This window comes from Lissotriton helveticus, chromosome 1_2, assembly GCF_964261635.1.
Source record: "Lissotriton helveticus chromosome 1_2, aLisHel1.1, whole genome shotgun sequence".
NCBI lineage: Eukaryota > Metazoa > Chordata > Amphibia > Caudata > Salamandridae > Lissotriton > Lissotriton helveticus.
The window spans coordinates 186907912-186933730 of record NC_136058.1 but is presented as its reverse complement, the minus strand read 5'-3'; the positions used below and the strand labels follow the sequence as shown (position 1 = coordinate 186933730).

Here is a 25819-nt window from a genome sequence, read left to right as displayed (position 1 = left end):
ACTCGTAGCTTTCACGAGAACTGGAAACTGGCATACTAGAGATGGACACAACTGTAATTGCGTCTTTAATCAAACATGGGGGATACATATGCGTATTAATCATGCACACATAACATAAGATGGGGAACACGTAGGGACACAGAACATGGCAAAATTTACTTTTCCACATTCCCTCCTTGTCACTACGTTTCCATCAGGAAACATCAATATTCATGATACCATCTATCATTTCATACAGTATCATTTGCTCGTCTCGAATTTTCTTGGAACGGGATTTAGAATGGGACTTGGGACTAGGAATACAAGAGGTAGCACAAATGCCACAAATCGCAGGGCCACATTGTAAACAGAGGCAGCAGCTGAATATGATCGCTACTGCAATACCCAGAAATGACAATACTTTCCATCCCCAGGCGGAAATTATATTCCAGAACCAACCGGACCATGTCCAGGTGCCTGGATCTTGGTGTAACATATGGGCAATTTTATGGAGTCTGGTTATAGCTGAATAAACAGACGGCGCGTTATTAGGAATGAAAATGCAGCAACTAGATCCGATGACTCTACAAGCCCCGCCCCTATCGGCCAGTATGACGTCAAGGACGAGACGATTCTGGAGCACGACAATTCTCATAAAGGATTGCTCCTCGGTTAAATTACCTAGAGCAGAAGTAGTCTCAATCACTACTGCTTCGAGTGTTCTGGTTAATCTACGTATCAGTTTACTATTCACAACAGTACCTAAATAAGGGAAGACACCTTTATTGATATCTATGTATTGTTCTAGAGCAGTTTCAGTATAATCGACAATCGGGAGGTCTCTCTTGTGTCTAGTATGTACTAGGTGGGAATTCCTATGATAGTCAGGTGGGGCTAGAAAAACTGGTGGCAGTAGGAAGGCAATGTAACAGGTTCCCTCCCAATCGAGGGGCAGACGAACATATGCGGTCTGACCACAAACAAAATAAGAATGACGTGAAGCTTTGAGAATAGATTTCCTACTGTCACTATACTTGACAATAGTAGTACAATCACTATGGCCTACATGTACGGAACCATTCTTTCGGACACATAATTCACCTTTGACTGGTAATACTGACATAGCAGGTAAGTCTGGAGTAGTATCAGACTGAACATTCAGGACCATGAAATTCGAAGAATAATTACCTAAATTATAAACTTCATTTTCTAGATCTAACCCTGTTCTGTGGGGAAGACCTTGCTTGTCTGGAAAACATGTACTGTTAAGAAAAGACATATCTGTTGAGGATGACGTTAACGTGGACCATGCTCCACACGAACCGTTATGTGAAAATGGATAAGGAAAGAGTGGCAGAACTCCCTTCGGTGTCTGGAAAGGGGGGAGTCGACCACACACCCAACAATTAGTGGCATTGCTGGTCTGGTGTGAATAATGTAACATACGGATAAAGGAATTATTACGCATAGCAAGACGATATGAGAGTTCATGAGAAGGCAGATCACTAAACGTGTGCTCTACTGTAGCAATAGAAGACTTATTTACATGAGAAACTGGAAAACACAAATAAAATGCATAACTTGTGCAGGTAGTCATAAGGCTGAAAAACAATATGAAACTTAGAAAAACGATACATCGGATTGAGTTTTGACTAACTCTCTCACTATGGGGGTCTATTTTATACATGTCAGAAACCGGTCTAACCGTTTCACCTAGGGGAGGACTTAGACAATCAAACTGGCTGACTTATTTTACTAGACCTTAATTTTAGCTTATACTCCTGTTGCGGAGTTTTCTCTAACAGGGAGGAATCTGTATCATTGTCTTTTGCGGGACAGTCCTTAAGAATAGTACTTTGGCAATCCTTAAAATCCTCGGAAATGTTCTTTGAAACAGTCTTTAGTCCGTAAAATCTTTTCACATGAGACAGGTGGACCCAGCCCTTCCTGCCTTCCAGCTTGACGGCAGTACGGGTGGCCAGGAGGACCTGCTTGGGCTCCTTCCAGCGGGGCTCCAGCGGACTTGAACGATCAAAATTCCGGACAAGAACCATGCATCCGGGAACGATTTCATGCGGTGCCACCTCGGTATTGTCTGGAAATGCGGCGGCAACCTGTGAACGACAAGAGTGTAGGGCAGACATCAAGGAAGCTAGGTAATCTGTCAGCATATTACTTGAAACATCTGTAATACTTCGAGGTCTAGGTGTACCCCACATATTAGGGGGGCGGCCGAATACGACCTCATACGGGGACAGACCTGATCTGGAATGTGCGACCATGCGCATATAAAACAAAGCGACTGGCAGAGCTACTAGCCAGTCCACACCTTTCTCTTTACATATTTCAGCAATGCGGATTTTCAGGGTCTGATTATGTCTCTCTACGAGACCGGCTGCTTCTGGATGGCGTACACAATGGAACTTCCACTGGTACCCTAACAAAAGGGAAACATGTTTCATGAGCTCAGATGAGAATGGCTGGCCGTTATCAGAATATACGACTCTAGGGAGTCCGTAGCGGGGGAAGAATTCACGAACCAACTGCTTGGCAGTGGTCGCGGCTGTGTAATCGGGAACTGGATATGCTTCTGTCCACCTGGACAAAGCGCATACAACTACAAGGACATACTTGAAACCTCGACATCGCTCCATCTGAATATAATCCATTTGGAGGACTTCAAAAGGGTGGTCAGGGGGCTGGAATCCACCTTGTTCCACCGGGACACTTTTACCTGGATTGAACTGGCAACATATCATACAGGTACGGACTTTCTGCTTGGCTGCAGCTCGTAAATGCTTGTTGAACCAAATGTTCTGGATACTATCTAACATAGCTTTTTCTCCTAAATGTGCTGGACTATGTGCGGTATTGATAATGACTTGAACCATAGAGTCGGGGAGAAACCATGTGGCTCTACCCTTCGTTACCCATCCCTGATCTGTCTGGACCCCTCCTTGTTCGGACCATTTCTTGATTTCATCGGGAGTAGCATGTAACTGGATATCTATGACATCTTGAGTAGGGTCCTTAACTGTCATACAGGTAGTCGGATCTGGAGTATGTGTCTGTGTCGGATTAACTGAAATGTCTGGAGTCTGTGCTGTGAGCTTGGCTGTGCGATCTGCTAGATCATTACCTTGGGAAATAATGTCAGTAACTTTCGTATGTGCTTTGCACTTCATGATAGCAATAGATGTCGGTAAGTGTATGGCATCTAACAGAGCTTGAATAAGGAGACCATGCTGAATCTTGGTTCCATGAGAAGTCATGAAACCTCTCTCCTGCCAGAGCACTCCAAAGTCGTGTACGACTCCGAATGCGTAACGTGAATCTGTGTAAACATTGACTTTCAGGTTCTTAGTGTGTATGCAGGCTTGGGTCAGAGCAACTAGCTCTGCTGCTTGAGCAGACAGGGTGTCAATACGGTGTGTTTCTATAACTTCGGTGTCAGTAGTCACTGCATACGCGGCTACTAGTTCACCTGTACTTGTTCTCATACATGAACCATCCACATAAAGTGTCAGGTCGGGATCTGGTAATGGAATATCTGTCAGATCTTGTCTTGGCTTAGTCATAGTATTAACTACTTCCACACAGTCGTGTGTGGCAGGATTCGAAGTAACTGACGGTAACAGTGTAGCAGGATTTAAAACGTTGCAGCGTCTGATTTCTATGTGTGGCTGGAACAGTGTCAGTTCATAACCTGTTAAACGTGCAATTGTCAAGTGTTGAGTCTGTGTTCGGTTTAAAAGAACTTCCACGGAGTGTGGAACTTGTACTGTCAAGGAATGTCCTAATACTATGGAATCACTTTGTCTGATAGCTAGTGCTGTGGCTGCAACTGACTTGAGGCACGCAGGCAGAGCCTGGGCTACAGGATCTAATGTGCTCGAAAAATAAGCACAGGGCTTGTATTGACCTGCTTGATCTTGTGTGAGAACAGATAATGCTGTACCTTCGCGTTCAGTGACAAAAAGTGTAAAAGGCTTACTGTAGTTCGGTGTAGCTAGAACAGGTGCTTGGCATAAAGCTTTCTTTAGCTCATTGAAACTAAGTGTATGTTCAGATGTCCAAGGGAGGACAGTCGATACGGCTGCCTCCTGTGTCGTTAACTGTATCAGTGGCTTAGCTAGAAATGCATACTGAGGAATCCATTGTCTACAGTAAGAAGTGAGGCCGATAAAAGCACGTACCTCCTTCTGTGTCTTGGGCTGAGGAAGACTCGCTATTAACTGGATACGGTCGGGTGTCAACTGCCTACCCCTCTTGGACAGTAAGTGGCCTAAGTAGATCACTTGCTGTACACAGAACTGAAGCTTCGAAGTGGACACCTTGTGCCCCATCTCGGCAAGGAAATATAGGACTGTAAGTGATGCTCGCTCGCAAGCACGTTCAGAACGGGCTGTGATCAGTAGATCATCGACATACTGGAGCAGGGCAGTGTCAGTTGGCATGTGAATGTTGTCTAGTTGTCTCTTAAGTGCTTGACTGTAAATGCTAGGACTTTCTGTGAAACCTTGAGGAGCTCGTGTAAACATATAGCTCCTTCCATTTAAACAAAATCCGAAAAGAAACTGGCTGTCTGGATGAATGGGGACACTGAAAAACGCGTTCTTGAGGTCTATGACTGTAAAAAAATGAGGCTTCGGAATCAATGGCTGTCAATAGGGAAGAGATATCTGGGACAACTGGGTACTGGGGAATAATACATTTATTGAGTTCTCGAAGGTCAATCACTAATCGATATACTGGGGGTGCATTTGGATCAGTACGTTTCATGACTGGAATGATCGGAGAATTACATACATTGGAGTCAGTTTCTACAACTACTCCTTGAGCCATGAGCTCGTCAATAATTTTGGATAAGGCTGCTACAGTCTCAGGTGGCAATCTGTACTGTCTGATTCGTGGCAGGACTACACCTGGTTTGAGAGTCACACGATGGGGCGTGATTTGCATATAACCTACATCAGTTGGACCTTGCGCCCATAGATGCTGCGGAACATTAGACAATCTCGGATCAAAATCTCGTAATACATAGTGACCCTTGAAGTCACGTAAGAACAGTCGTATTCCCTCTGGGGAACAGCAAATAACTGCACCTAATTCTTTCAGTGTCTTAATGCCTAACAAATTTTCTGGACATGTCTTCGTAAGTAACAGATCAGTAGTGCGGGACAATGGACCTACTTCTAGAGTAACTGGCTTAGATATCTCGTTTACAATAGGCTTTCCTGAAAATCCAAGGGAAACATTTCTAGAGCCTGAGAGCGGAGCCCCTGGAACTTCGGCGTGACTGATAGTCGTCCTACTTGCCCCTGTATCAATCAGAAACTTTCTGTCTTTCCCTAGTACCTGACTATGAACATAGGGACCTTCTTGATCTACAGGAATCTCGATGAGAGGCAAGCCTACCTCCCTCTCTAGGCTGTTTCATGAATATGGCTGATACTCTGGATACTCAGACTGTGCATACTGGTACATCTGCTGTGTAACATGCTGTGTTGCAGCAATAGGCTGCGGTGCTGGAACTGTCTGTTGTGCATTCTGTGGCTGAGAAGTCTGTGAAACTTGTTCTTGTCTAGGCGGACGTGGTCTTTCTTTAGTTTTACCAGTGGCTATATTATGTTTCAGAACTGTACACTCGTTTATAAAATGACCTGGCTGTTTACAATAATTGCAGGTCCCTTTAACGGGAACTGCAGGATGACTGGCTTGATTCGTACCCCTCTTCTGACTGTCTTGAGGAACAGATTGTGCAACTAGTACTTTCATTTTCGTGTCTTTCATACGTTTTCTTTCATGTTCTTGCTCTTCTCTGATTCTATTCTGGTGATACTGAAGCATCTGTAACATCTGGGACGGGGTACTAGCTTGCCATGTACTTTCGACTTTCAAAACTCGATTCTTAACTTGTGGACTTGAATTCTCGACTAATTTAGTAACAAAAAGATGAGGGTATGACTCGCTACTCGTCTTGAGGCCACTGTTTATAATAAAGCATTTCTCAAATCTAGAATAAAAATCACTAGTGTCTTCGTCTTGTTTCTGTTTACAGGCTGAGATTGCATCCCAGTCTTCCTTTTTAGTGGCTAATAATCTGGGCAAAACTTGTATTAACAGTTCTGGTAATTCTTTACATTTCTCTCCAAGACCGGTACCTGGTACTCGTATCTTATCTTCAGCTTCTAGAACTGCCCAATCGATCTTTTTCTCTCCCACCTCCCATTCTTTTTCCTTGAGTTTCTCGTATACCCCTGCGGGCAACAGGACTTTTAGCATTTTAATTATATCTGGATACGTGTATTCTCCCATACGGAGCATGTCTTTTAATTCTCGGTGGAACCCTGCTGGATCTTTGTCGTGACAGGGAATTAATTTCTTCATCTCTAAGAGTTCCATCTTTGTAATTGGAGTGTAAACAAACACTCGTTGCATTTCACCATCTGCTGTCCTGACTGGGTGTACTTCTCGTAGCGGATTCTGTCTATCTATGTAAAAGGGTTTACTTTCTGGAGGTGAAACATGAACAAAATGCGGGTTCAAAAACGCACTATATTTGTGGCGCTGTTCTAGAATAACACTAATTAAATCGGTACCTAGACCTTTCCATCTATACTGGAGTAACTCGTTCAGGACATCGTGTAACGGACCTGGATCAGAATGTTGACCCTCATACAGAGTAATGAGGTGTTGGATCATATACATACCCACCAGTCGTTGCTCGGCTGGGGGCAGCTTCAGAAACATTTGTGCCACTATTTCGTCTGGAAAAGTGGTAGAATCAGTAATCCATCGGACTGCTGATCGGGCTAGTTCTTGTTCATGCATAGTACTTAACTCACTATAACCGATTCGTGATTTCAGAATGTGATCGGTAGCTTGAAATACTTGTTCTAGAGAACTTGGTTCTGGTGCTGGATGATGAACAGTTTTCTTGCGTTCTAGACGTAAATGGTGGTCTGGAAATCTAGATTTTCCTACATACGCTATTCTGGCGGGATTCTCGTCGTCTACCTCTTCAGTAGAAGAGTCATTCTCTTTCTCGCTTACTTGTGCTGCTTTACGTTGTTCGTGTAACTTTATTATTTCCTTACGAATTCTCTTGTACATACTCTCTATACTACTGATGGTTCTGTGCTTACCCTCGGCTATATTATCACTCCACCTTGTCAGGATTCTCATTTCGGCTGGATCTTTGGACGGGTAATCTTGTTCTCTTATTAAACAATTAATCAGAAACTTTAATAACATGAGCTGGATCTCAGCTTTCCTTTGGGACATGGCTTCGCCAATGCTTTCTGGATCATCCCCTGTACGGATGAAACAATATATTCTGTCTAGATCTTCTTTCATATTCGGTAGGGTGTCCAAATACCCGGTCACCCGTCTTACACGGATGGAATATATAACTGTACTATCATCACCTGCAACTGGATCATAGCGGCATTCAGTAAGGGCTCGTCGGATTTCTGCAACGGACTTATATTTGGGCGTACGCTGTAACGCACATTCATGTAACTCGACTAACGTTACTCGTTGGTGTGGTGGCGGGGTACCAGGAGGACCTCCTCCTGCGGCCCCTATACTGGAATCGTCGACTGATACTCTTCGTGCTGGCAGAGTGGGAAATTGTAGTGTAGGCTGGACCGGGGGTACCGTGGCAGGTACTCCGGTGACTGGAGGAGCAGGATTTACATTATTTACAGGAGCTGGCGGAACAGGATTTGTATATTCTGGAACCGTGTCGTCCAAATAGGACGAAATAAAAATATCAGCTGCGGTCGGTTTGTGACGTAGCTTGGTCGGAACTAATGGTGGCGGAAAATTACTGGATGCCTCCGGGGTCGCTTTTGGCAAGCCCTCGGCAAGAAGAGGATACATACCCTTAATGAGGGCATTCCTCTGTCTGTCTAACTGTTCGGTTTTAACTCGTTCACCTATCTCGATTAATTCCCTTTCTTGGGCTCGTTCTAAGGATTCTCTACTTAATTCTGACTTTCTGATTTCTTTTTCGGTTCTTTTATGAGATTCTTTGCGCCATAACTCGATGGCATCTTTCTGTGACTGTCTGGCTTTCTTTTTCCATAATTCTTCTTCTACTCGCATGATGCACTCGGCATCCCATGTACCCGATACGGGCCATCTATACTTTTCTTCTAACTGTTTGGTATACTCTACCCATAAATCTAGATATAATATGGCACTTATGCCATGCTTCTGATACATAAAATGACCTGGACTGTCCCTAGGCGGGACAGGAACTGCTTCTTCTAACAGACCTTTTCTAGTTTTTAACTGACGTAATTTAGAAAATAGGGGCATGACTGAACTGTAATCTAGACACAATACAATACAAAATGAACACGATAATTACACCACTCTCATACCACGACATTAAAATACATGAAGAACATTTAAAATAACAGGTCTGACAAAATACTACCTGGAATACGGAAAACAGAATACATGGATTTTCTCGAGAACAGAACTGACTAGAACAGAAACTAGATGCACTGCTGAAACAGTACGAAACTTACCGGTCTCATAAAGAGACACGTCAGGACCCGCATCCACCGAAGTGGACACTTCGTTTTGGGATCTGTGTACCACCAAACCCCACGGACCAGAGACAATTAGATTGACCCTGTCTAGATACTACCCCAGCAACGGTACTCACCGGGCAGCAAGAACGGAAGGCCTCGGACTGGACTGGACTGCTTCGACGCCGGACGGACGAACTTCGGACTTTAGTTACGGGTGGGCCTCCGGATACCTCGGACCTTGGACTCTCGGCTTGGGCTCTGGTCGGGACTCGCCGCGTTCCTCCACCGCCTCGTCTGGATGCTGGACCGCCACCTCCGTCTCCTCCGTGGGCCTGAGGGATACTTGAAGCAGAAATATCTGCACGTGCACGGTATGGTTCCGTCACGGCTGCAGAGGGTCAGGGGGCCGGCGTGGCTTCACCGGCGCGTGGGGAAAGGGCAAGTCCCTATTCGGGCGCCATTATGTGGTATATAAATAAATAATACCGGATCTAGGTTTTACTGGACATAGTAATAACAGATAGCTCAATAAATAAGAGTCAAGATTCGAGGTAGTAGGAGTTTGCAGGTTTAATACAGCATAAAGGACAGGAACAGGACAACCTGCACAGGAATGGGAAGGCAGAGCCCTGCAGGGGGGACAGGGAATGAGCGCGCTAACTTTAATAACAGTACACAAGCATATATACTAAAACAGTTGCATTACAATACATATGATAGGCGGAGCAGTGGGTGTGGTCAATAGCAGTCGCGAAAGATAAGGGTGAAAGTGGGTGTAACAGGAGGCGTATACATAGACATGTGATGTAAACGTAACAGAATATGTCATAAATGGGGCGGAAACATGGAGGGGGCTACCTAAGGAGCTGGGACCTCTAACCTAATGGTGCGCGCAAACTGACAATGACGTGTTACTAGGAGAAGCTGGGGGCTATGACTTCTGCGCTAGGGCAGAGACTGAAGTCTGGAGAGTCAGGGCGACATGTACCTAAACATTATCTAGTATCTGATGTTTAGAGAACATGTTGATATAAACTAAAAGGTATCGGGGTAAAGGCTAACAGACTCTAAGACTGGTGCATGCATTATTCTACATGTAGTGCGTGTTGAAGAATATTAAATGACCATTAATACAGTATTTCTCTTACATGGAGACGTAAAGGCTAGACAATGACGGAAACTATTGATGCGATTCAGTAGCTTAGGAATGCAGAGAAGGAGGGCTGGACTGATAACTAGAATCATAACATACTCTTGGCAGACTAGCAGGCAGAGCCAGGCCGAGCCGGGCACTGTGAGGCAGGAAGTAAGTGAAGGGTCGAGGATACAGGTGGGGGCTGTATCGCTCCTCAGCGAGGGCTCAGGAGACAGGAGCTGAATCTGGTGTCCGGGCCCTTTTGAGGCCTAGAAACGGGGACTTTACAATGAAATAACGTGCACACTGGGAAACGTGGCAACGTAACTTTACATAGGCCTAATACTCGTAGCTTTCACGAGAACTGGAAACTGGCATACTAGAGATGGACACAACTGTAATTGCGTCTTTAATCAAACATGGGGGATACATATGCGTATTAATCATGCACACATAACATAAGATGGGGAACACGTAGGGACACAGAACATGGCAAAATTTACTTTTCCACACCGGGCCCAGGTCAAGACCCTACACAGTTTTTAAACGCTATGTATGGTGTCTATACAAGAGCCTTGTACCCCTCTGGCGCACCGGCTGGTCCCATGGGTCCGATGGCATTTAACCTGGGAGTCCCCCAGACTTATGCTCCGGCGCCGTTCATGCCATTTATGCCGGTTCCGACACCGCCTTGGCATTTCTCGGCGCCGCCGAAGCCTTCGACTCCGATGCCTTCGTCTCCGGTGGCGGTTCCGGTCTGACATCGAAAACAGCGGCCTGGTCCTCCGGATCCGAGCTCGACGCCATCTGGCCGGGGTGCTGAACGTGTGTGCGGACAGTCTCAGTCGGCAGTTCTCAGCCGACCACGAGTGAAGGCTTCACCCGGAGGTGGTTCGCCGCATCTTCAAGTTGCGGGGGTCTCCTCAGGTGGACCTGTTTGCCACTCTCAAGAACCCACACTGTCTGTCATCATGCAGTCTCCAGTGTCCGATGCATTGGGGGGCGTATTTCAACTAGATTGGAGCTTTTGGCTTCTTTATGCGTTTCCTGAAGGTCTCAGAGCTCATTCTACTAGAGCTAAGTATTCTACATCTGTTTTGACTAGGGGTGTCCCTGTAGTGGACATTTGTAAAGCTGCAACATGGGCCTCCCTCCACACTTTCGCTAAGCATTATTGCTTAGATTCTGAGGTGAGGAGGGATGTTAAATCATTATTTTAGGCTTTAATATTGTTTAATATGGCGGGCAGGCAGCGAGCGGAAGAGATTGCGGGGGGGCGGGCGGCCAACTTCCGTTCCGCACCCGAGTGTGCAGAGATTTGTCCCATTTCTCCTCCTTGTTTGCGAAAGGCGGAAGGGGCAAATCTCTGCACATTCCGTGGGTGGAACGGAGATGCCCGCCCACCCCTAGTCTGCAGCATGAGTCTTCACGAAGGTGATGGTGGTAGCAGCACATCTCAGAAGGTCGGGTCCCTATTTTCCCCTATCTGGACGACTGGCTACTCAAAGCAAGGTCGCCAGAGTTGGTGATGCTTCATTTGCAAATAACGGCTTGTCTGTTGTTCGACTTGGGTTTTTCGATAAATGTACCCAATTTTCACCTGTTGCCCTCTGCAACCTGTTCATAGGGGCAGTACTAGACACTACTGTGTGTCGAGCTTTTCCACCTCCGCAGAGGATTCTCAACATTCAGGAATTAATTTCGTTGATTCACGACAGAGTGGTTGGTCCAGTCCTGAAGGTCCTAATACTGCTCGGTCTGTTTGCTTCCTGCTAACTGTTGGTCGACCATGCATACTGGCACATGAGGGTACTCCGGTGTTGCCTCTGATGGCAGTGGTATCAGCACAATGGAGATCTCGGGAAGATGGTTAGAATCTCCAGAGACACTGCAGCGTAGTTGTCTTGGTGGAGTGTTTCGGACAACCTGTCTCAGAGGAAGCCTTTTCTACCTCCTTCACCGGTGGCCACAGTGATTACAGATGCCTCCACTCTAGGATGTGGTGCACATCTGGGGGATCTGGAGGTCAAGGGTCTTTGGTCTCTAGAGGAAAGGTCACTACACATCAACCTTCTGGAACTGCTGGCAATACATTTGGCTCTCAAGGCCTTCCTTCCCTCCCTTCATGGTTGGTCAGTTCAATTACTGACGGACAACACAACTGTGATGTGGTACATCTACAAGCAGGGAGGTGTAGGGTCGTATTGTCTCTGTAGATAGGCATTGCAGCTTTGATCCTGGGTTCAGGACCACCTGATTTGCGTAATAGCAAATCATCTGGCCGGGGTGCTGAACGTGTGTGCGGACAGTCTCAGTCGGCAGTTCTCAGCCGACCACGAGTGAAGGCTTCACCCGGAGGTGGTTCGCCGCATCTTCAAGTTGTGGGGGTCTCCTCAGGTGGACCTGTTTGCCACTCTCAAGAACCCACACTGTCTGTCATCATGCAGTCTCCAGTATCTGATGCTGGGAGCATTGGGGGCGTATTTCAACTAGATTGGAGCTTTCCGCTTCTTTATGCGTTTCCTCCCATGCCCTTGATTCCTCAGGTTCTAAGGAAGATTCACTAAGAATGGGCCCAAGTCATATTGACCACCCCGGATTGGCCAGGAAGGGTGTGGCACACAGATCTTCTTCACCTCTCTTCACATCCTCTGCTCCATCTCCTTCTCAGGGCAGACCACCTCACAGTCGCAGAGGCAGGTTATACACCCCAACCTCCAGAGCCTGCACCTTCATGCCTGGAGATTGAACAGGGCAACCTGAGCTCTTTCTCTCTCCCACCAGATGTGGTGGATGTTATTTTGTCTTCCAGGAGACACTCCACCAGATCTGTTTATTCCTCTAGGTGGTCCAAATTTGTGAAATGGTGAGGGGAGAGAGATCCATTTATCCGTTGAAAGCCCATTTATCTGATACACTACGTTTTTCACTTTCTTTGGCCCATCAAGGTTGTGCTGTGGCGACAGTTAAGGGTTACTTGTAGGCTTTGTCGGCCTTCCTTTGTTTGCAGGACCAGCCATCTTTTTTTGAGTCCCCCATTGTCATGAGGTTAGTTAAGGGCCTCATGAATAGGCGTCCTCCTACTCCCTTTATAATGCATCAGTGGGATTTGAATTTGGTACTTACATTTCAGATGGGGTTTCCCTTTGAGCCTCTTCATAGCTGCCCCTTGAGGCTGCTTTCATTTAAGCGTATTTTTCTAGTGACTTTGACTGCAGCCAGGAGGGTGAGTGAGTTGCAGTTTCTTAGCTCCAAGCCTCGATTTACCTCATTTAGGGCCCGATGTTGGTCACCAAATACCGGTCGGTAACGGCGGAATTCGGCCGTTACCGACCGGTATTTGGTGATTCATATGTAGGGGCCAATATTTTGCACAATCGGTAAATTTACCGAATCGGTAAATTTACCGATTCTGTAAAATACCAAATCGGTAATTTTACCGATTCGGTAAATTCCAGATGTAGGTCGCACTGTTTACAGTGCTACAGGCCTTCAGAATTCGGTATTTTACCACCCAATCCAATTGGGTGGTGAAATACCGAATCCAGGTGTGCATGCACATGTGTGCATGCACACCTATGCCATGTGACAGACAGACATGCCCTTAGGGCATGTCTGTGTGCCACATGGCACACATGCCTGTATTTGGGGTGACCTCCCTGCACCCTTGCTGCAATCGGTATTTACCGAATCGGTAAATACCGATTCGGTAATGCCCATTGATTCCTATGTGCTTCAATGCCCATAGGAATCAATGGGCATTACCGAATCGGTATTTCCAGAATCGGTAAATACCGATTCTGAAATACCTACATCCCCCTCCATTTTACCACTTCTTAAATACCGAATCGGTATGATTCGGTATTTAAGAAGTGGTAAAAATTAAATTACCTACATCGGGCCCTTAATGCGCATAAGATGGTTATTCCCTTCCATCTAGGGCGGTCTATCACTTTACCCACTTTCTATACTACCCCTCACCCTTCCAAGGAGGAGGAGAGGTTTTACCGCCTGGACCCTAAGAGGGCGCTCAGCTTCTACCTGGAAAGGACCAGGGACTTGAGGTTGGACAACCAGCTCTTTGTTGGCTATATGTGAAAGATTAAAGGCAAAGCCGTCCATGAGAGAATGCTTTCAAGGTGGATCATCTTGTGTAGAAATATATGCTGCGCTTTGTCCAAGAAGGAACCGCCTGAAGGTCTCAGAGCTCATTCTACTAGAGCTAAGTATTCTACATCTGTTTTGACTAGGGGTGTCCCTGTAGTGGACATTTGTAAAGCCGCAACATGGGCCTCCCTCCACATTTTCGCTAAGAATTATTGCTTAGATTCTGAGGTGAGGAGGTATGGCCATTTTGCTTGGTCAGTGCTGTAGGACTTTTTGGTATGAGTGGGTGGACACCATCCTTCAGGAGCAGGACTGCTGTGGGATTTAATGCAAAAGTTGAGGAATCCACAGGCAGATGTATCCATCAGAAGAACAAGTTACTTACCTTCGGTAACGCTTTTTCTGGAGGATACAGTATCTGCCTGTGGATTCCTCACTGACCCACCCTCCATCCCATTGTCCACCTACTTATACCAAAAAGATTTTTGTTGTATGACATTGTGTTTTTGTATGTCAATTGATTGCTATACCGTTGTTGTTAGGAAATGCTTTGGTTTTAGCTTCTCTGCTTTTCCTATACACTGTGTATATTTGTGTATATATATTGTGTGTTGTGTATACTTGCATTATGTTGCCAGTCCACCCGTTTGCCTCGAGGGCATGGAAAAAATGGGTGGAACTGACGTCAGCGCGCCAACGAGGATTTCTTATGGCTCCGATGACGTCATACGGAGTTGCGAGCAGAGTTGTGCTATTGTGCCCCCTGTCTGCTTGCACCCCGTTCCAGCACGGCATGGGCTTAACAGTCCATGCCATGCTGGAAAGCACAGTGGCTGTCCTATGACGATGCCTTTCTAAGGCTCTCCTTTGAGCCTTTGAAAGGCTGCACAATGGGCCAGCTGCCGCTGGACCACCCACCTAGATTATAACTTGTAATCCAGCAAGCAGTCAGCAGTGGAGTTTGGCAGTATGGGAGCGGGGTGGTGGAATACCACCCCACTCCAACACCACCAAACTCATTATCAGTCCCTTTGTCTGACCACAGATTCTTCTCTTTCCCTTCTTCCTCTAAATTCTGAGAGGGGAATTTTAGAATACTAAAAAGTTCAGAGTTTAGATTTCACATACAGTCATTGTTCCATTGTGTTAAGGGTGATCCATATCTAAGCGTGGGGAAGTGTTCAATGATACGCTGACATAATCAGCTTGGGGTGGCACCTATATCGATCTGCGTCACTAAATCTAAAGGCAGAATAAGATCTCCGTGTCGCGCAAGGGCACCTCCTGCTTTCTGTAGCAATTGCTATGTAAAAGTTCTGGATCTAATGTGTCTGGGGAATTTTAAAAGGTGAGCAACCTTTGTTTAAATAGATTATCTACTAGAAAGAGCATAACTGAAGGTAAGTAGATTAAATGATCCTAAATCTTTGAAACTTGGAACGGTGTTTCAGCACAGCATGTGCTTTTGAGAGTGCATGCATTTAGCTATTTCAAGTTTTTCCACATGGTATCCATTTAAAGTAGATAACATGAAAACCAGCACTCAAGGGTAAGTAGGTTATTTTGTGATGAATTTGCTGAATATTTATTTTGACTTTATAGTTGCACAAAATTGCTTATAAATGACTCCTAGTAGAACATCGATAACATCATTAATCTTCTGTTATGCACTTTCCAGCCTACCCTCCAATCAGCCAAGTTAGAATCAAAGGAGGATGAAGTAAGGAATGACTCATGTGTTACGCATGGTAAGATTCAACATCATATTATTACTATATTAGAATTCATTAGATATCTTCTCATAGATGAACCATAGAATCTTTGGAAGTGTTTGGGGATTAGGTGTACCATGAATCATTTTCTGGAGCTGCTTTGATGATGTGGGTATTTGTTGAAATGAAAAGAATATTAAACTAACATTTGCAATGCAATAGGTCTCACATTCACCCGAGTTTGAGCTATTGACATTGTAAATGACAATGCCTTTTATTTATGTTTTGGGTTTTAAAACATAAATAAAAGGCATTGTCATTTACAATACTAATAGCTAAAACTCTCGCAAATGCAAGACCTATTGCATTGCAAGAAAGGGCCTTCTCGACCGCTTGTTAGATTGTAAATATTAGAGGAAGAGACTGGCCTGCAACCTCTTCAAAGTAGTGATAAATAGTGCCATGAAGAAGATGTGTAAGTGTTGTAAATTACACAGACACAAAGTTTGGAGGAGGGTGGGCACACACTCCCTCGCATCCCAGCGCTCAGTTTGCTCCGATGCTTCATAGTAAATGCAGTACATGATAACACTTCGGTGTCAGGCTTTAGTTTTTCACCCTTGTTGGTGCAGCCAGTGTTGTGTATCTCTAGACACGTGTTTCAGGATAGCTGTCCTTCTTTAGTAGAGAGCAACACATTCTTTAGGGGCGCTGGAAATGCTGCCCAAAGTCTTCTAAGGTCTCTGTACTACTCGCTGGGCGCAGGTCCATCGACCAGAGCTCCTCTGCTCATTAGCTCAAGGGAGCTTTTTCAGACAGGAGAAGGGTGGGCACACACTGCCTCACATCCCAGCGCTCAGTTTGCCCCGATGCTTCATAGTAAATGCAGTACATGATAACACTTCGGTGTCAGGCTTTAGTTTTTCACCCTTGTTGGTGCAGCCTGTGCTGTGTATTTCTAGACACGTGTTTCAGGATAGTTGTCCTTCTTCAGTAGAGGGCAACACATTCTTTTTGGGGGTGCTAGAAGTGCTGCCCAAAGTGTTCTCAGGTCTCTGTACCACTCGCTGGGTGCAGGTGCATCAAGCAGAGCTCGTCAGCTCATTAGCTCGAGGGAGCCTTTTCAGACAGGAAGAGGGTGGGGCACACTGCCTCACATCCCAGCACTCAGTTTGCCCTGATGCATCTTAGTAAATGCAGTGCATGTTAACACTGAGTGCTGGGATGGGAGGCAGTGTGTGCCCACCCTCATCCTACAGACATAAAGTGTGAAGTGAGAGTTACATATGATCCGAGCTATAAACAATAACAAAGCACTCCAACACCTTTGGTTCTGTGATTGCACTGTTGAGGCTCTGGGGGAAGATCGGGAGGGGGGCTATTTCCTGCCCTCCAAATTAATTGAGTGCCCAGTATGTCATTGCGTAATGTAATTGCTTTCTTTGGTCGAATAAAAAACACTCCAGCTGTAGTAGGGCCCTGGCTTCACCTCCCGGTGCAGGGTGGGCTGTGCTTTATGGCAGGCATGGAGGGAGGGAGGGATAGTTTTGGCTGCAGCTTCGGCCTCTTACAGTGTCCCTGCTGTTACTAGTGAGCAAAAGGATCTTAGGTGGTGGTATTCCTATTGGGGGTGGTGGTATTGGTATTGGTGGTGGATATTGATAAGGTGAGGAATCCACAGGCAGAAACTGTATCTACCAGACAAAGCATTACCAAAGGTAAGTAACTTGTTCATTAGTGGTATTGGTGGTGGTGGTATTAGTATTGGTGGTGGTGGTGGTGGTGGTGGTATTGATGGTGCTGGTATTGATGGTAGTGGTATTATTGGGGCAGTACTGTTATTGGTGTTGGTGATATTGGTGGTGGTACTGGTATTGATGGTGGTGGTATTGGTAGTGGCGATATTGGTGGTGGTGGTATTGGTGGCAGTGGTATTGGTGGTACTGGTATTGGTGGTACTGGTATTGGTGGTGGCGGTATTGGTGGTGGTGGTATTGGTGATGGTGGCATTGATGGGGTATTGGTGGTGGTATTGGTGGTGATAGTGGTATTGGTGGTGGCAGTATTGGTATTGGAGGTGGTGGTATTGGTGGTGGTACTGGTATTGGTGGTGGCTGCATTGGTATTGGTGGTGGTGGTGTTGGTGGTATTGGTGGTGGTGGTATTGGTGGTGGTATTTTTATTGGTATTGGTGGTGGTGATACTGGTATTGGTGGTGGTATTGGTGGTAGCATTGGTGGTGGCGGTATTGTTTGTGGTGGTATTCGTGGTGGGGTATTGGTGGTGGTGGTATTGGTGGTGGTGGTGGTATTGATGGTGGCAGTATTGGTATTGATAGTAGTGATATTGATATTGGTGGTGGTACTGGTATTGGTATTGGTGGTGGTGGTATTGGCGGTGGTGGTTTTGGTGGTTCTGGTGATGGTGGTGGTATTGGTATTGGTGGTGGTATTGGTAAGAGGTACTGGTGGTGGTGGTATTGGTGGTGGTGGTATTGGTGTTATTAGTGGTAGTAGTATTGATGGTGGTGGTATTGGTGGTGGTGGTATTGGTGGTATTGGTGGTGGTGGTAGTGGTATTGGTGGTGGTATTGGTGGTGGTATTGGTGGTGGTTTTGGTGGTGGAGATATTGGATGTGGTGTTATTGGTGGTGGCGGTGGTATTGGTGGTGGTATTGGTGTTGGTGGTGGTACTGATGGTGGTATTAGTAGTGGTATTGGTGGTGGTGGTGGTATTAGTGGTAGTGGTACTGGTGGTGGTGATGGTATTGGTGGTGGTTTTGGTACTTGGGTGGTATTGTTATTGTTGGTGGTGGTATTGGTATTAGTGGTGGTGGTATTGGTGGTGGTTGTATTGGTGGTGGTATTTGTGGTGGTATTGGTAGCTTTGGTATTGGTGGTGGTATAGGTGGTGGTGGTATTGGTGGTGGTGGTTTTTGGTGGTGTTGGTGGTATTGGTGGTGCTAGTGACACTGGTGGTAGTGGTATTGGTGGTGGGGGTGGCGGTGTTGTTGATTTTGGTGGTGATGGTGGTGGTGGTATTGGTTGTGGGGAAGGTGGTGGTGGTGATGGTATTGGGTGGTGGTGGTATTGGTGGTGGTATTAGTGGTGGTGGTGTTATTGGTGGCGGTATTGGTTGTGTTGGTGGTAGTAGTATTGGTAGTGGAGGCATTGGTGGTTGTAGTGGTATTGGTGGAGGTATTGGTGGTATTGGTGGTGTTGATATTAGTGGTGGTGGTGGTATTGGTGGTGGTAGTAGTATAGGTGTGGTGGTAGTAGTATTGGTGATATTGGTGGAGGTTGTATTGGTGGTGATGTTATATAAAGGATGGTGGTATTAGTGGTGGTATTGGTGGTGGTATTCAATCAATCAATCATTTGTAAAGCGCACTACATACCCACGAGGGTCTCGAGGCACTGCGGGGGGGGGGGGTGCTACTGATCGAACAGGCAGGTCTTGAGTATCCTCCTGAAGGTCAGCAGGTCTTGGGTCTGTCGTAGGCTCAGTGGAAGGGTGTTCTATGTCTTGGCGGCGAGGTGGGAGAAGGATCTCCCACTGGTGGTTGTTCTTTGGATGCACAGAACGGTGGTGAGTGAGAGGTCGGCAGAGCGTACCTGGCGGTTGGGGATGTAGAAGGAGAGCCGTCTGTTGAGGTAGGCTGGGCCGGTCTTGTGGAGTGCCTTGTGTGCGTGGGTGAGGAGCTTGAAGGATATCCTCTTGTTGACAGGGAGCCAGTGCAGGTTTCTCAGGTGGTGGGTGATGAGGCCGTGGCGTGGTGCGTCGATAATTAGTCGTGCCAAGGCGTTTTGGATGCGTTGTAGTCATTTGATGAGCTTGGTTGGGGCTTGGGGAGATTTGCCCCTTCTGCCTTTGGCAATAAAGGCGGAGAAATGAGGCAAATCTCCGCACACTCGGGTCGAAACAGTAATTGGCTCCCGCGCATGTGCAGTTCCAAGAAGACGACTAGCTGGACAAGGAAGATGACCCCGCGATAAGGTTAGTTCTTATTTAAACCTTATTTCTGATAAGATCGATCTGCCGTGTGGATTCCTCACCTTGTGAATATCCCCTTGCGTCAGCAACATTCTGAATTTTTCTTCGTAGCACGCCGGCGTGGACGACGTCATAAGAGCACGGCATCGCGCGCGACTCCGTGTGACGTCACCGACTCCTTATTAGACCCACGTCGGCGTGATGACGTCAGTTCCCTTTTTTCCGCGTCGTCGACGCTAACGGTTTCTGGGATCTTCTGCGATACTTAGTATCTTCTTCAGTTTCGTGTTACCATTTCATCTGTTGAGTATTTCTTCTTTGTCGAGAATGTCATCGAGGAAGACAGGGTTCAAACAGTGTGGGTCATGCGCTCGCATGATGTCGATCACCGATCCGCACGGTGTTTGTTTATGGTGTCTTGGATCAGACCATGACGTTAAAAACTGTCGATCCTGCTTCAAAATGAACCCTAAAGCCTTAGGTGAACGTGAAGCTAAACTTCTTCTAGTGAAGGTGAAAGGAAGAGAAGCTGGTAGATCATCGAGGTCGACGTCTAGACGCTCGAAGTCGAGACAGAAGTCGCGATCGAGGTCGAGGTCGGCTTCGAGGTCGAGGTCCGGAGCGAGGTCGAGATCCAGAGAAAGGTCGAGATCCGGATCCAAGTCGGCTTCGGGTCATGCTTCTGGCTCTTTGAAAAAGAAGCACAAGAGAAGAAAACATAGCTCGAGACATCACTCTGGTAAAGACTCTTTGGATTCAACGAAAAAGTCTCGAAGGCATCATAAGGACTTCGTATCTCCTTCTCCTTTACAATCTCTTCGAGGTTCCCCGACTCCGGAACAAGAACCTGATCCGGAATCACACCATTCTTTGGATCATGAGGTAGAAGAAGAAGTTCCTCAGACTCCGACTCCGGTAGAAGTCCCTGTAAATCTTGAAGGCCAGGATGAACCGATGCCGGAGCAACCTCCTTCGGAACAACCAATTGGTTCGTACCCTCCCTTTCCTGGTCCGGGACAAGACCCCTCGCATTTTCTTAATGCGATGTTTGGAGTCTATACTAGAGCAATGTACCCCACTGGTGCACCGGCTGGTCCCGTGGGCCCATTGTTTTTCAACTTGGGCATACCTCAAACTTATGCCCCGGCTCCCTTTATGCCGTTTATGCCGGCGCCTTTTACACCTTGGCTCGGTACGGCTCCACCGAGGTCATCGACTCCGCATACAGCTTCGCCGACTCCGGATCGACCTCGTGAATCTAATCGAGGTACCACGCCGATTCGTGAATCTCATCCTCCTGCTGCCCCGACTCCTCGCTCGACGCCGGATCCGACTCCGTCGGAGTCGTTACCGGATCCATCGACTTCGATTCGTATGGAATGGTCGAGGCGCAGAGCTCAGCGCCTTTTGGGAGAAAAGGAGTTCGAGGATCCTGAAGTAGAGGAAGGTGAACTTCTGGATCAAGGAGACTGTTTTGATGACCTTCATAGTGCCAGTGGCCTAGAACTTTCTCTGGAATGGGGTTTGCCATCAGTTTCCGATGCACCATCTAGAGACGTGACACCTTACCACATTGTGATTAGAAAGGCTGCAGATCTACTTAATCTGACCTTACCTACTGTTGAATACAAACCTAATATTCTTACAGAGGTTTTACATTCACCCTCATCCATTATAAAGCCTACACTTCCATTTACTGAGGCTTTAACTGAACCAATAATGGAGGTTTGGAAGAAACCATTGACTGCTCCTGCGGTTTCCAGGTCTGTAGCGAGACGTTACAGAGTGGCACCTGGTGACCCAGAGTTCCTCTCTTCACATCCTTCTTCTGAGAGTTTGGTGGTACAGGCCGCTTGTTCAACAGATCGGCAGGTTCATTTCCTCAAGTACCGGCAGACAAAGACTTAAAGAAATTAGACCAATCTGCTAAAAATATTTTCTCATCAAGTAGCATGGCTCTAAAATCTACTAATGCTACTTGTCTACTAGGGAGATATGTACATGCTTTGATGGACTCTGTTAAGCAACTGTCATCTAAGCTTCCTGAGGATGATAGGAAAAACTTTAATGAAGTAGTCTCCGACACTCAAGCTGCAGCCCGCTTAGTCATTCAGAGTGGCATGGACACGGCGGACTCTGTTGCCAGAATTATGGGTTCTACTGTTGACACCAGAAGGGCTGTATGGCTAAAATCTTCTGATTTTTCAGCAGACGTTCAATCCACTTTAATGGACTTGCCTTTTGATGGTACAGGCCTCTTTGGGAAGAAGGCGGATGTGGCTTTGGAGAGATTCAAAGATAGCCGGGCTACAGCAAGATCTTTGGGTCTTCAGGCTAGAGGTTCTGCCACTAAGATGTTTAGAGGATTTGGTAGATCCACTTTTCGTTCCTATAAGCAAGGCCAACAACAACAACAACAACAACAGCAGAACCCTTTGTATAAATCTTACAGAGGCAGACAAAGGGAACGTGCTCGTGGACGCCAAGCCTCCTCCTCCTCTACTTCCTCCAATAATACCCACCTGCAACAGCAAAGCAGCCCTAGATCCACCATTCTGGATCATGCGGGTCCGGTAGGGGGTCGGCTTACTCATTTTCTACGGGATTGGGAATCGGTTACATCAGATCTTTGGGTTCTCAATCTCGTAGAAAATGGGTATGCACTTCCTTTCCAGGAGTTCCCTCCCAATTACCCTCCTTGCCAAGGTTATTGTTCGGAGGACCACCTACTTCTCCTGCAGGAAGAAGTCCTGGCACTGTTCCGAAAAGGTGCGATAGAGGTGGTTCCAGAGCAGGAAAGGGGTCAGGGGTGCTACTCCCGGTATTTCCTGATCCCCAAGAAGGATGGCAGGCTTCAGCCAATCCTGGACCTCAGGATTTTGAACCTCTATCTCAAACAGGAGAAGTTCAAAATGCTCACACTTGCACAGGTTCTTCAAGCGCTTTTGGAAGAAGACTGGATGGTGTTGATCGACTTGCAGGATGCGTATTTTCACATCCCCATTCTGAAGTCGCACAGAAAGTATCTCCGTTTTATGGTGGGATCGCAGCACTACCAGTTTGCGGTTCTTCCTTTTGGGCTTACTACTGCGCCTCGAGTTTTCACCAAGGTGATGGCAGTGGTGGATGCGCATCTCAGAAGATCGGGGATTCCTGTGTTCCCCTATCTAGATGACTGGCTGATCAAAGCAGAGTCGCCGGAGAATGTGCTTCATCATCTGCAAGAGACAACTCAGTTGTTGCACAGGTTGGGTTTTTCTATAAATGTACCCAAATCTCACCTGGTGCCCTCCCAGCGCAACCTGTTCATAGGTGCGGTACTGGACACTACTGTATGTCGTGCATTCCCTCCACCTCAAAGGATTCGCGACATACAGGAAATGATTCCTTTATTCTACAATGGAGCGGTTGATCCAGTCTTGAAGGTCCTTCGTCTGCTCGGTCTGATGGCTTCTTGCATTCTGTTGGTCAACCATGCACGCTGGCACATGAGGGCACTCCAGTGGTGCTTCCGCAGGCAGTGGTTTCAATACAACGGAGATCTCGGGGAGTCAGTGAGGATCTCCAGAGAAACTGCAGCGGATCTGTCTTGGTGGAGTGTGGAAGGAAATCTGTCTCAGGGAAAGCCTTTCCATCTTCCTACATCTGTTGCCACAGTGATAACGGATGCATCCCCTCTCGGGTGGGGTGCTCATCTGGGGGATCTAGAGATCAAAGGTCTTTGGTCTCCAGAGGAAAGGTTGCTTCATATCAACCTTCTAGAATTGTGGGCGATACGTTTGGCGCTCAAGGCCTTCCTCCCTTCCCTTCGCGGTCAGTCGGTTCAGGTCCTGACGGACAACACGACCGTGATGTGGTACGTCAACAAGCAGGGAGGAGTAGGGTCGCAGTGTCTCTGCAGAGAGGCTCTGCGTCTCTGGTCCTGGGTTCAGGATCATCAGATTTGTCTGATGGCAAATCATCTGGCCGGAGTTCTGAACGTTCGTGCAGACGTTCTCAGTCGGCAGTTCTCTGCCGACCACGAGTGGAGGCTTCACCCGGAGGTGGTTCACGACATCTTTCAGATGTGGGGTCTCCTCAGGTGGACCTGTTTGCCACTCGCGAGAATGCTCACTGCCTGTCATTCTGCAGTCTCCAGTATCCGATGCAAGGAGCTTTGGGGGACGCGTTTCAGTTGAGTTGGGGAAATCAACTCCTTTACGCGTTTCCCCCCATACCCTTGATTTCTCGGGTTCTGAGGAAGATTCGCCAGGACCGGGCCCAAGTCATATTGGTCACCCCGGATTGGCCAAGAAGGGTGTGGTACACAGACCTTCTCCACCTCTCCTCTCGCCCGCCGCTCCGTCTCCCTTTCAGGGCAGACCTCCTCTCTCAGATGGAGGGGCAAGTTCTACACCCCCACCTCCAGACATTACACCTTCATGCTTGGAGATTGAACAGGGCAACTTGAATTCCTTTTCTGTCCCTCACAATGTGGTGGATGTCATTCTTTCTGCCAGGCGTGACTCCACTAAGTCCATTTATTCGTATAGGTGGTCTAAATTTGTCTCTTGGTGTAGGGAGAGGGATGTTGACCCTTTGAAGGCTCATTTGTCTGACATTTTGCAGTTTGCTCTTTCTCTGGCGCGGCAAGGATTTGCTGTTGCCACGGTCAAGGGGTATTTTTCAGCCTTATCGGCATTTCTCTGTTTGCCAGATCAGCCTTCTCTTTTTAAGTCTCCTGTGGTTTTAAGATTTTTGAAGGGTCTCACTAATAGATTCCCTCCTACTCCTTTTGTTGTTCCTCATTGGGATTTGAATCTTGTGTTGACCTATTCGATGGGTTCTCCCTTTGAACCCTTGCACAAGTGTCCCGTGAGGCTTCTTTCTTTTAAAACGGTCTTCTTCGTTGCAATTACCTCGGCAAGGAGGGTAAGTGAGCTTCAGGCTCTTAGTTCCAAGCCCCCATCCTTGACCATTCATGCTAAAAGAATGGTTCTCAGGACCAGGGCTGCTTTTCTGCCTAAGGTGGTAACTCTCTTCCATCTAGGACAATCCATTACCCTTCCTACTTTTTATCCTCCCCCTCACCCTTCCAAGGAGGAGGAGAGACTGCACCGTCTGGACCCTAAGAGCGCGGTGTCTTTTTATCTGGACAGAACTAAAGACTTCGGGATGGACGACCAGCTGTTTGTTGGTTTTGCTGGCTGTCGGAAGGGCAGAGCGGTGCACAAGCGCACACTTTCCAGGTGGATAATCCTGTGCATCAAGATTTGCTACTCCCTGGCGGGTAAGGACCCTCCTGAGGGTATTAGAGCACATTCAACTAGAGCAAAGTCTGAAACATCTGCTTTGTCTAGAGGTGTTCCTGTTGAGGACATTTGCAGGGCCGCGCCTTGGGCCTCCCTCCACACTTTCGTGAAGCACTACTGCTTGGATACCGAGGTGAGGAGGGACGGCCACTTCGTGCGCTCTGTCCTCCAAGATTTCCTGGTATAGCAGAGTGGACATGTAAACAACAAGATTGTACAGAGTTCCCCAAGGGCAAGGAAGGATGGAAGGATAGTAATAATAATAATAATTATAACAACTCTCTCACTGGGAATGGTGTAGCTGGTATAGAACCATGACAGGGAGAAACGTAATCCCTTATCGGAACTTAGGATGCCTCACACAACTAAAAAGTTTGGACGACCGTTGTCATCCTACCTGATGGTTGTCTCGTGTCATCATTGGCCTCCTGCTCCAACGACAGGCTGGCGGTGCAATGCCTGACGGGTAGCACAGATGTGCTACTCTTTTGGTGGAGTTCTTTTGTTCCTGGCCAATGGGTGCATGTGTGTGAGGGACCTGCGAGATAAAGAAGTGAGCGTGAAAAAAGAGTTAAAAAAGGTCAGTGAAGTCCACTTTAGTTGCTTTATTCATGTGGCTTACTGCCTTATTAAAATAGTGGAGCGAGGGGTACCGAGGCTGACAAGATTAGGTGGTTCGGCTCCGTTCAACCCTCACTTGTGATGTGGTCAACATGTTTCATGCCTCACGGCAATTCATCAGGACCTAAAGTGCTCATCGACTTGTGAAAGAAGTATTCAAATACAACCTGCGTGGTAGAAGTACCAGTGCAGTGAGATGTCTGTGTCCTGCGGGGGTTCACGCCCTGTGTGAGAGGGAGAGAAAGGAAGGACTCAGTATCACCTTGCAACCTAAAGGGATTCTAGGTCAAAACGCATGGCAGCAATTGGAGCAGTATGTATCCAATGATTCATGTAGACAGCCCATATTAAGGCACAGTGAGAGAGAATATATATTAAGACAATAGGTTAAAAATCCGTGAAAAATCACCGCGAAGGTCACGGGGGGCATAT

The 25819-nt window shown here is 47.0% G+C and overlaps 1 protein-coding gene across 45 annotated transcripts in view; it reads left to right on the top strand.

The window, feature by feature from the left end:
- LOC144799531 (uncharacterized) overlaps positions 1–25819 on the top strand; it is a 5513712-nt gene that overhangs the window by 4421783 nt on the left and 1066110 nt on the right. For all 45 annotated transcript variants that reach the window (XR_013603860.1, XR_013603862.1, XR_013603865.1 and 42 more), the window contains one exon: positions 15449–15518. Coding sequence is in view for 41 of the 45 variants with exons in the window: in XM_078671256.1 (XP_078527382.1) it covers positions 15449–15518 (70 nt within the window). In the remaining 4 variants the exon portion in view is untranslated. Of the gene's footprint in view, positions 1–15448; positions 15519–25819 lie in introns of those variants that run through there.